An 11545-nucleotide genomic window follows, 5' to 3' on the forward strand; every position below is an offset into this window, starting at 1 on the left:
ATCACCACCGCATGAGCCCAAGGGGGCACCAACCCGGACAGGAAGATCACGTCAGTGACTCAACCCTCCTAGGGATGGCATGGAAGAGCACTAGTAAGCCAGTGACTCAGCCCTCGTAGTAGAGTCAGTTTAAATAGTCTGAGTTTAAAAGTAAAACTTTTACCGCCATCCACTTCTTTATGTCTGAAACACAAACTTCCACGGTAGGCAATTTTGGGGCTTCACCGTGTTTCATCGAAATGTACAGCTGTGTATCGTCCACATAGCAGTGAAAGTTAACATTATGTTTCCGAATGACAACACCAAGAGGTAAAATATATAGTGAAAACAATAGAGGTCCTAAAACGGAACCTTGATGAACACCGACATTTACAATTGATTTGTCAGAGGACAAACCATCCAGAGAGACAAACTGATATCTTTCCGACAGATAAGATCTAAACCAGGCAAGAACTTGTCCGTGTAGACCAATTAGGGTTTCCAATCTCTCCAAAAGACTGGTGATCGATGGTGTCAAAAGCAGCTCTAAGGTCTAGGTGCACGAGGACAGATGCAGAGCCTTGGTCTGACGCCATTAAAAGGTAATTTACCACCTTCACGAATGCAGTCTCAGTGCTATGATGGGATCTAAAACCAGACTGTTGAAGCGTTTCAAAAACATTATTTGTCTTCAGGAAGGCAGTGAGTTACGCGCAACAGCGTTTTCATTTTTTTTTTTAGAGGAATGGGAGATTCGTTTAAGGCCGAATTGAGTGTTTTTACAATTTCTGGGTCAAGATTTGGCTTTTTCAAGAGATGTATTATTGCCACGGCTACATCCGGTGGATTGGTAGCCGTTTGCCATGTTCAGCGTAGGAGGGCCAATCACAGGAAGCAGCTCTTTCAGTAGTTTATTTGGATTTGGGTCCAGTATGCAACTTCAAGATTTAGAGGCCATGACTATTTTCATGAATGTGTCAAGAGATATAGAATTAAAAAACTTGTCTCCATTGATTCTAGGTCCTGGCAGTGTTGTGCAGACTCAGGACAACTGAGTCTGCAGACCTATCGCTACGCCAACATCCTTATCCTGATCACATCCCTGTACAGTCTCCCTATGATATAACCTTGTATATTTATGATGTAGCTATATTTAAACAACAAGGCCAGAGGGGGTGGGGTATATGGCCAATATACCACGGCTAAGGGCTGTTCTTATGCACGACGCAACGCGGAGTGCCTTAATGCTATTATAAACTGGTTACCAACATAATTAGAACAGTAAAAATGTTTTGTCATACCTGTGGTATATGGTCTGATATACCACGGCTGTCAGCCAATCAGCATTCAGGGCTTGAAATACCCAATTTATCATTATATTTTAGCTCAAATATGTTAATAGTATGCTCATATAAATCTGTGCTTGTCTATACTTAACATTCCAAAAATGACCCTTTATCCCTTATTATGTAAAATCCTTTGAGCATCTGGAAATAGCTATATACAGTGCCTTTTAAAAGTATTCACCTCCCTTGGTGTTTTTTCCTATTTTGTTGCATTACAGCCTGTAATTTTATGATTTTTATGTAATGGACATACACAAAATAGTCCAAATTGGTGAAGTGGAATTTTTTAAAAAAAGTACTTGTTTAAAAAATAAAAGGAAAAGTGGTGTGTACATATGTATTCACCACTTTGCTATGAAGCGCCTAAATAAGATCTGGTGCAACCAGTTACCTTCAGAAGTCACATAATTAGTTAGATTACACACAGGTGAACTTCATCTAAGTGTCATATGATCTCAGTGTATATATACACCTGTTCTGAAAGGCCCCAGAGTCTGCAACACTACTAAGCAAGGGGCACCACCAAGCAAGCGGCACCATGAAGACCAAGTAGCTTTCCAAACAGGTCAAGGGCAAAGTTGTGAAGAGGTACAGATCAGGGTTGGGTTATTAAGAATCCATTATTTAAAACATGGAAAGAATATGGCACCAAAACAAACCTGCCAAGAGTGGGCTGCCCACCAAAACTCACGGACCAGGCAAGGAGGGCATTAATCAGAGGGGCAACAAAGAGACCAAAGATAACCTTGATAACCTCCACAGCAGAGATTGGAGTATCTGTCCATAGGACCACTTTAAGCCGTTCACTCCACAGAGCTGGGCTTTACGGAAGAGTGGCCAGAAAAAAGCCATTGTTAAAGAAAAAGTAAGCAAACACATTTGGTGTTCGCCAAAAGGTTTATGGGAGGCTCCCCAAACATATGGAATAAGGTACTCTGGTCAGATGAGACTAAAATTGAGCTTTTTGGCCATTAAGGAAAACGCTATGTCTGGCTCAAACCCAACATCTCATCACCTCGACTTTTCTATCCGAGTTTTGAATCAACCTGATGGCAGCATCATGCTGTGGGGATGTTTTTCATCGGCAGGGACTGGTAAACTGGTCAGAATTTAAGGAATGTTTGATGGTGCTAAATACAGGGAAGTTCTTGAGGGAAACCTGTTTCAGTCTTCCAGAGATTTGAGACTGGGACGGAGGTTCACCTTCCAGCAGGACAATGACCCTAAGCATACTGCTAAAGCAATACTCGAGTTCCATGTCTTGGAATTGGCTAGTCAAAGCGCAGACCTCAATCCAATTGAGAATCTGTGCTATGACTTAAATATTGCTGTACATCAGCGGAACCCATCCAACTGGAGAAGTTTTGCCTTGAAGAATGGGCAAAAATCGCAGTGGAAAGATGTGCCAAGCTTAGAGACACAGCCCAAGAGACTTGCTGCAAAAGGTGACTCTACAAAGTATTGACTTTGGGGGGGTGAATAGTTATGTACGCTCAAGTTTTCTGGTTTTTGTCTTTTTGTTTTCACAATAAAAAAAATATTTTGCATCTTCAAAGTGGTAGGCATGTTGTGTTAATCAAATGATACAAAATTCCCCAAAATCCAGGTTGCAAGGCAACAACATAGGAAAAAAGTAACTGTAAATCCAATCAATTACTATTAGTCTGGTTAGCTGGAGACCTTTGCACAGGGCTTTCTTTTTGTCAGTGACCGGGAGATGATCCCTAAAAACACTTTCATTTCTCTCTCAGGAGTTGCCGGAGCAAGAGGACAAACCGGTTCAGCACTGTTATACAACTAACGTGTCTGACCTGGATGTACACCACCTTCCCGTCATCCCTGTTGAAGACTCCCCGCCCTCCTCTCCTTCTCCTCCACCTCCTGCCCCTGCTCTTACTAGTGAGCCTGAGACTGAGCCTCCAACCCAGCCAGCCTCCCCCTCCACCACACAGCCAGCATCTCCCTCTCAAGCTCCCTCCAGTCCTGCTCAGACCACCATTCAGGTCAAAACAGAGCCTGGCACCACCACTGTTCAGATCAAAATGGAGCCTGACGCTGAAGCCATCCTTCCTCCTCCTGATGCTAATGCTGAGGCAGACTATGATGCCAAGCCTGCTGACCAGCCAGCCCCCCAGGACATCCCCACCTCCCCAACCCCCAGCCTGGAGGTGACCTCCCCCAAGGTCAAGCACCGCAGCAGGCCCCTCTCCCCCGACCCTGAGGAGATGGTGGTCCGGCCCAAGGTGAAGAAGTGGAAGGGCCTTCGCTGGAAGCGTCTCCAGATCGTCATCACCATCCGTAAAGGAGGTTCCAAGAAGGAGAGCAGCCGCGGGGTCTCAGAGCTCATGGAGCGTCTCCGCATCACCCTGAGGCCTGACAAGCTGCCCCGGGACAAACGCAAGTGCTGCTTCTGCCACGAGGAGGGCGATGGCGCCACAGACGGCCCCGCCAGGCTCCTCAACATCGATGTGGACCTGTGGGTTCATCTCAACTGCGCCCTGTGGAGCACGGAGGTGTACGAGACGCAGGGAGGCGCGTTGATGAACGTAGAAATGGCATTGAGGCGCGGTCTCCGCACCCGCTGTGCCTGCTGCCAGAAGACTGGTGCTACCAACAGCTGCAACCGCCTGCGCTGCCCCAACGTCTACCACTTCACCTGCGGCATCCGGGCCCGCTGCATGTTCTTCAGGGACAAGACCATGCTGTGCACCCAACACAAACTGAAAGGACCCAGCGAGGAGGAGCTGACGGGCTTCGCCGTATTCCGGCGCGTTTACATCGAGAGAGACGAGGTCAAGCAGATCGCCAGTATCTTACAACGCGGCGACCGCATCCACCTGTTCCGCGTAGGGGGCCTCATCTTCCACGCCGTGGGCCAGCTGCTGCCGTCTCAGATGCAAGCCTTCCACTCCCCGACCGCCATCTTCCCCGTGGGCTTCGAGGCTACCAGGATCTACTGGAGCACGCGGGTGCCTAACCGCCGGTGCCGGTATCGTTGCCGTATCAGCGAGACGGAGGGAAGGCCGATGTTCGAGGTACGGGTGCTGGAGCATGGACAGGAGGACCTGCACTACCGCGACACCAGCCCAGAAGGTACATTCTTAGTCTGTCGCCACACCCTACTCTGGCTGCCGCTCTGTGTTGAAATGTGTAGTCACAGAACTGACCACAGTTCAGGTTAATATGTCTAAATTGCCTTTAATTCAGAATTTCATTGCAATCCCAGCCATTTCTGTAATTGAAATGAAATTGACTCCACCTCTGCTATTTACTAATCTGTAACCATGTCCTGTGTTTCCTCTAGGGATCTGGGACAGAGTGGTTCAGTCTGTAGCTAAGCTGAGAGAAGAGTCTGCCATGCTGAAACTGTTCACTGATCACGTGAAGGCAGAGGAGATGTACGGCCTCACTGTCCACGCCGTGCTGCGCATCACTGAGTCGGTAAGAAGTCCTAAGGGAAAGCGGCATCGCCATTTTGTTTTTCCCATCTGCTCTCATTTGTTTCCATAATATCAATGTCTGTGTCTCCAATGTCACCCTATTAAGCCATACAGTGCCCTACTTGAGTCCTTTCGACCAGAGTCACCAGGACTTTGGTTAACAGTAGTGCACTGTAGAGGAAATAAGGTTTCATCTGAGAGATGGACAATGTTATTTCATCGTTAACTTCACTAACATCCTGTGTGTTACATTATCAGTTGCCTGGAGTGGAGAACTGCCAGAACTATGTGTTCCGTTATGGTCGCCACCCTCTGATGGAGCTGCCCCTTATGATCAACCCCACTGGCTGCGCCCGTTCCGAACCCAAGATCCTCACACACTGCAAGAGGTAAGAATGCAGTATAGTCCTCCACAGATTGTTATTGTACTGTAGAGAGAAACTGCAGGTAGGATCAAGATCCTCTTGCACTGCAAGATGTAAGACTGCAATATACTATTCCAAATAGATCTATAGTAATAGTTATATTATAAACTGGGTGGTTCGAGACCTGAATGCTGATTGGCCGAAAGCCGTGGTATATCAGACCGTATACTGCGAGTAGGACAAAACATGTATTTTAACTGTAAAAATGTACAGTGCATTCAGAAAGTATTTAGACCTCTTCCCCTTTCACTCATTTTGTTACGTTACAGCCTTATTCTAAAATGGATCAACATTTACAAAAAGTATCATCAGTTCACACACACAATACCCCATAATGACAAAGCAAAATGTTTTTTTTTGCAAATTTATAAAAAATAAAAATACCTTATTTACATAAGTATTCAGATCCTTTGCTATGAGACTCGAAATTGAGCTCAGGGACATCCTGTTTCCATTGATCATCCTTGATGTTTCTACTGCTTGATTGGAGTCCACCTGCGGTAAATTAAATTGATTGGACATGATTTGGAAAGGCAAACACCTGTCTATATAAGGTCCCACAGTTGACAGTGCATGTCGGAGCAAAACCAAGCCATGACGTTGAAGGAATTGTCTGTAGCGCTCTGACAGGATTGTGTCGAGGAAAAGATCCGGGGAAGTGTACCAAAACATTTCTGCAGTATTGAAGGTACCCAAGAATACAGTGGGCTCCATCATTCTTAAATGGAAGAAGTTTGGAACCACATAGACCCTTCCTAGATCAGGTAGGTGACCAAAAATGCAATGGTCACTCTGACAGAGCTCCAGAGCTCCTCTGTGGAGCACTCAATCAGGCCTTTATGGTAGAGTGGCCAGACGGAAGCCACTCCTCAGTAAAAGACACATGACAGCCCGCTTGGAGTTTGCCAAAAGGCACCTAAAGGACTCAGACCATGTGTAACAAGATCCTTTGCTCTGATGAAACCAAGATTGAACTCTTGGCTAGAATACCAAGTGTCACGTCTGGAGGAAACCTGGTACCATCCCTACGGTGAAGCATGGTGGTGGCAGCATCATGCTGTGGGGATGTTTTTCAGCGGCAGGGACTGGGAGACTAGTCAGGATCGATGGAAAGCTGAACAGAGCCAAGTACAGAGATATCCTTGATGAAAACCTGCTTCAGAGCGCTCAGGACTGGGGTGAAGGTTCACCTTCCAACAGGACAATGACCCTAAGCACACAGCCAAGACAACGCAGGAGTGGCTTTGGGACAAGTCTCTGAATGTCCTTTAAGTGGCCCAGCCAGAGCCTGGACTTGAACCCAATCGAACATCTCTGGAGAGACCTGAAAATAGCTGTGTAGCGACGCTCCCCATCCAACCTGTCAGATCTGCAGAGAAGAATGAGAGAAACTCCCCAAATACAGATGTGCCAAGCTTTTAGTGTCATATCCAAAAAGACTCCAGGCTGTAATCGCTGCCAAAGGTGCTTCAACATTATACTGAGTAAAGGGTCTGAATACTTATGTAAATGTCATATTTCAGTTTTTCCTCTGTAATACATTTGGAAAAATGTCTAAACCTGTGTTTGCTTTGTCATTTAGTGGTATTGTGTTTTAGCTTGACGAGAGGAGATAACAATGTTAATCCATTTTAGAATGAGGCTGTAACTTAACAAAATGTGGAAAATGTTATAGGGTCTGAATACTTTCCGAATGCACTGTACATTGGTAACCAGTTTATAATAACAATAAGGCACCTTGGGGGTTTGTGGTATATACTCCGCGTTGTGTCGTGCCTAAGAACAGCCCTTAGCCGTGGTATGTTGGCCATATACCACATCCCCTCATAATGTGTTTTATCAAATGTTGTCATACTGAGCAGTGAAACTAGTAGTTTCTTAGTAGTAAACTAACAAGTCTAAACTGAATGATTGACATGATGACTGTGCAGACTGACTCTGATCTAGTTCTGTGTCTCTCTCTCTTAGGCCTCACACCCTGAACAGTACGTCCATGTCCAAGGCCTACCAGAGCACCTTCACCGGCGAGATCAACACCCCCTACAGCAAGCAGTTTGTCCACTCCAAGTCCTCCCAGTACCGGCGCCTGAAGACCGAGTGGAAGAACAACGTCTACCTGGCCCGGTCCCAGATCCAGGGCCTGGGGCTATACGCTGCCAAGGACCTGGACAAACACACCATGGTCATCGAGTATATAGGAACCATCATCCGCAACGAGGTGGCCAACCGCCGCGAGAAGATCTATGAGGAACAGGTGGGTGGTTCTTGAGTAGTAGTCTAGGTAGTTGACTAGTAGTAGCAGACAATAGTCTTTGTTTTCTTTGTTTATTTGGATCCCCATTAGCTGTGATCAATTGTTTATTGATTTTACACACAAACTGAATAAGAAGGTTAAAAGACTAAGGTTGTAATATCTTTGTCCATAAGGTATCAGTGGATTGGAAATGTTTACATGACCTCTCTTCCTGCTTCTTTTCTTCTAGAACCGTGGGATCTACATGTTCCGCACCAATAACGAGCATGTAATCGATGCCACTCTGACCGGCGGTCCTGCTCGGTAAGTGTTGGGTCTATTTTTTTTCTTTCATATTATGCTTGTTTGTCCCTGTCTCACCCTGTTTTCCTCTTCAGCTATGTCAACCACTCCTGTGCGCCCAACTGTGTTGCCGAGGTGGTGACGTTTGACAAAGAGGACAAGATCATCATCATCTCCAGTCGTAGGATCCCCAAGGGAGAAGAGGTGAGACACAGAGCCCTGGTCACGCAGTATACCGTTTTTGTACCACTGTGTACATAATATACAATTTCCTTCACTGATTTAGTCGTTTAAATCTTAACTGGCTCTTTAGAGGGTCTTGGTTGTGTTACTGTAAAGCATGTTTGGACAACTGAACCAGATTTTATGAATACATGTTACAGCAGAGTGTTGTTTACTGACCTCTGTTTCTTCTCTTAGCTGACGTACGACTATCAGTTTGACTTTGAGGACGATCAGCACAAAATCCCTTGCCACTGCGGAGCCTGGAATTGCCGAAAGTGGATGAACTGAACTAACTGTGAGAAATGGAGAGGGAAAAAAAATATGTATCTTTCTCCCCGGTGCCAGAACACTACTGCGCCAAAGCCTTTAGAATATTGCTACTACTACCCAGTACATAAGCTGTTCGTTCGTAAGCTGTTCATAAGCTGACGAACGAGGAGGGAAACTGACCTCCAAAAGAATAAGACTAAGACGTTTGCATTCACACCTGTAGCCAAAGGTTTGAAGAGCATTATGGATATACAAGAAAACAAACCAACTGTATTGACATCCAGTCGAATGATGGGACAGTCTTTTTGTGGATGAACTGTGTCCTCTCTGCCAAAAGCAACTCTTTCCTCTACCTACCCCTTAAGTAACTATGGATGGAATTACAATCCTCTCCACATCTACCAAATGTTCAGATTCTATGTGATATCAATACTCTCATAGGGCAGACCTTACCTTGAGCTTTGATGAAAGAAGACATTTTAAGTACTAATAAATAACGAATGCATTTTTTTAAAAAGGCAGACCTATCCTCCTCCTCCTGCACTCCCCCCTTCCTACCCCCAAGGAAAATACACGTTCCCATCGTCATTGAAGATTGACTTCCCAAAGTGGATATTATTGGCTAGCTAGACAATCCTGAAGACAGTGGCTCTGAGTGTGTAGAGAAGAACTATGTGTCCTTGAGAGGCAGAAGAGAAAGCTGTCAAATACTATAAAAGTTGACCTGTGGCTCCAGAGGCACCAGACAGACAGGTGTTTTATTCTTGTCCTGACTAAAGGAGTTTAAAGGTGGGTTAGTTGGACCCTCAGTCTACCTCATTAATCTAGTGGGAAGTGACTGCTTACTTTGTATAAATACTGTTAACTGCTACTGTGGAGGGGGGGGGGGGGGGATGTTGTTTTCATTAGGCTATTAGTATATAGCCTTCTCAGACAAGCAGGGAAACTTTAACTAACAGCAGGTTTGTTCTCTGTTCTATGCTGATGATCATTTTACAATAATTAGCCAACAATCCTATTATTAATTAAGCCATCGCATTAAGATCAATCACAAGCTTAATAGGTGTCTTTAAATGACTCCTGATCATCCTGGATTCCATGTATCTTTTATTGTTTTTCCTTTGTGTGGGAATTGACACAATAACAGTCACCCTTGTGTTGCTGAGGACTGAGAGGGAGAGATTGTTGTGAATGATTGTTGCTTACACAGCTTCAGTATGTAAAGTGAAGCAGGATCACACCGCTAATTGAACAAGTCTTTGGCAAGACGATCAAGTCCAACTAATGAGTGAAGGAAATGTAATGTACGCTTGCTGCTTAATGCCTTTAAGTCACACATTAAGCAAAAAGCTTGCTGGTAATGATGCAAGACTAGACTACTATCCCATTTGTTTTTCACCTTTTAGTCCTTAAAATCCCATCTGCATTTTGATCTTTTCTTTTCTTGAATGACCATCAACCATGAATCTAGCCTCTTCCTCTCTTTATCATGTAGTGGACTGTTGTAAACTTTACTGTAGTGAGTCTTTCCCTGCCTGTCTTACCACACCACAGCTAGGTGTATTTATAAATGTCCCTGTATTTTGGTTTAGTGGTAGTACGGTCTTCTATACTGGAGGCTTGAAGAAATGGCAGGGGAAGACTTGTTAAAAAAAAGGGCATTTTTCTATGAAAGTAAATTAATAACAAAGTAAATCTTTAAAGAAAGTATGTGGGGGTTCTGAGGTCTCCATGACGACGTCTCCCTTCTACTTGTACTCCTACCTTGACCTCACGTAAGAAAAATGCAAAAGTGTACAAACTGTATATTATATACTATAGGGGGCAAAAAACTATCAACCCCTTTTTAATCAATAAAAATCTAAAATTGTAGAGAAATAAAGTTGATTTAAAAAATCTACCACTGGATATCATTTTATGAGAGATTAAGCTGTGTATATATATATAAGGAACTATGTAATATCTTTATGTAAATGAACCAGTGTTTTTGCATTGACCTGTTTTTCTATTAGCGTTTTGTGCTATAAGATTTCAAAGACAGTTTGTTAAAATAGGTATGTGGACACGACTGGGCTTCTCCAAAGACTTGGACGAGAAGCCACCGGTGGAATAAATGTTGAGAAAGTTGATCCATTATGGAAAGTTGTCATGATTATTACATGAGAAATCACTTACTGTGTAAAAGGAGTACAACGGTGCATAACATTTAATTATTTATGCTACTGCTTGTCGTTACCAAAACCTATCTATACCTTGGTCATCATTGGATTATAAGTAAATGGAAAATCTTCAACTCTTCCTTGACTGAGATATTAAATATGGTGTTTTATTTTTATCTTCCCTATAGAAGTGAACGTGTTGGTATATCTTGTGAAAACTGCTACTCGGCCTGTATGTCATAACTAAATATTCAAAGTGAACCCCGTACCTGAGAATGAATTGCACTCAATAGTAAATGGAGTAATTCTCAAAGTTTTATGAGGCAGTGATTGCCATTTTTTTCTTGGTATATTTATATTTCAAGGAAAGACCAAGACATTTTGCAGCTCACTGAATTTCAGCCTAAATCATTTGAATATCTTATGGATTTAAAGATTGCTAAAAAAAGTTTTTTTTTACCTAACCTACTTTTTAAAAATGTTTGTTGCAGCGCTTTTAGGGAATATAAAAAAGGTTGTGGCATGTTTTGTATGAATATAATTTTGAATTGTAAATTTTTTGGGACGGCGGCAGAGGTTACAGCTTTTCCCATTTCTTTCTGCTTTTTTCTTTTTCTTGTAAAGGAAAATAAAATGCATTTTAAATATAATCTTGGATCTTGCATTTGTTTTATAAAAAATATTAACTTGAGATTAGAATGAGACTTGAAATAGGTTAAGTTAAAGTAGGCTAAATCTAAGTGACATTGACTCAAATTAAAACTCAAACTATTCTGGAAAACATTGGTTTAAAATATTGAAGGGGTGTGTATACAGTATGTTTAATAAAACTAAATCCCGTTAGACTGGAATATGACATTAGGTTCTATTGACAACCATTTGTTCCTCAAAGCTCATGAAATACCAGGATTGACCCCAAAGTACTTAAATCAGTGGTATAATCCTTTCCAATATTATAGTACCAGCAACATACAATTATTGGTATACACGCCCTATATCAAAATGAAAAACAAATAGCATGCATCTTTACCTCCAAAAAGGAGGTCCCAGTGTTGAGACGGCATGCAGAACAAGGGAAAGGGGGCTACTGAGTCAGTTCACCTGAAATGTGTCTACCACATTTAACCCCACTGAATCAGAGGTGCTGGTGTCTGCCATAATTGAC

At 43.3% G+C, this 11545-nt stretch overlaps 1 protein-coding gene across 5 annotated transcripts in view; it reads left to right on the forward strand.

The window, feature by feature from the left end:
* The window catches only part of LOC110532701 (histone-lysine N-methyltransferase 2D), a 47318-nt gene extending 36288 nt beyond the window's left edge, over positions 1-11030 (forward strand). For 3 of the 5 annotated variants that reach the window (XM_036988713.1, XM_036988715.1, XM_036988714.1), the window contains exons 43-49: positions 3077-4418; positions 4630-4766; positions 5024-5154; positions 7138-7444; positions 7674-7747; positions 7822-7930; positions 8147-11030. In XM_036988713.1, coding sequence (XP_036844608.1) covers positions 3077-4418; positions 4630-4766; positions 5024-5154; positions 7138-7444; positions 7674-7747; positions 7822-7930; positions 8147-8239 — 2193 coding nt within the window. In that variant the 3' untranslated portion in view covers positions 8240-11030. The remainder of the gene's footprint in view (positions 1-3076; positions 4419-4629; positions 4767-5023; positions 5155-7137; positions 7445-7673; positions 7748-7821; positions 7931-8146) is intronic. The other 2 variants (XM_036988716.1, XM_036988717.1) reach the window with 1 other exon arrangement.
* Positions 11031-11545: the final 515 nt, after the last annotated feature.

The sequence above is a fragment of the Oncorhynchus mykiss genome, chromosome 9 (genome assembly GCF_013265735.2).
Source record: "Oncorhynchus mykiss isolate Arlee chromosome 9, USDA_OmykA_1.1, whole genome shotgun sequence".
NCBI classification, from domain to species: domain Eukaryota; kingdom Metazoa; phylum Chordata; class Actinopteri; order Salmoniformes; family Salmonidae; genus Oncorhynchus; species Oncorhynchus mykiss.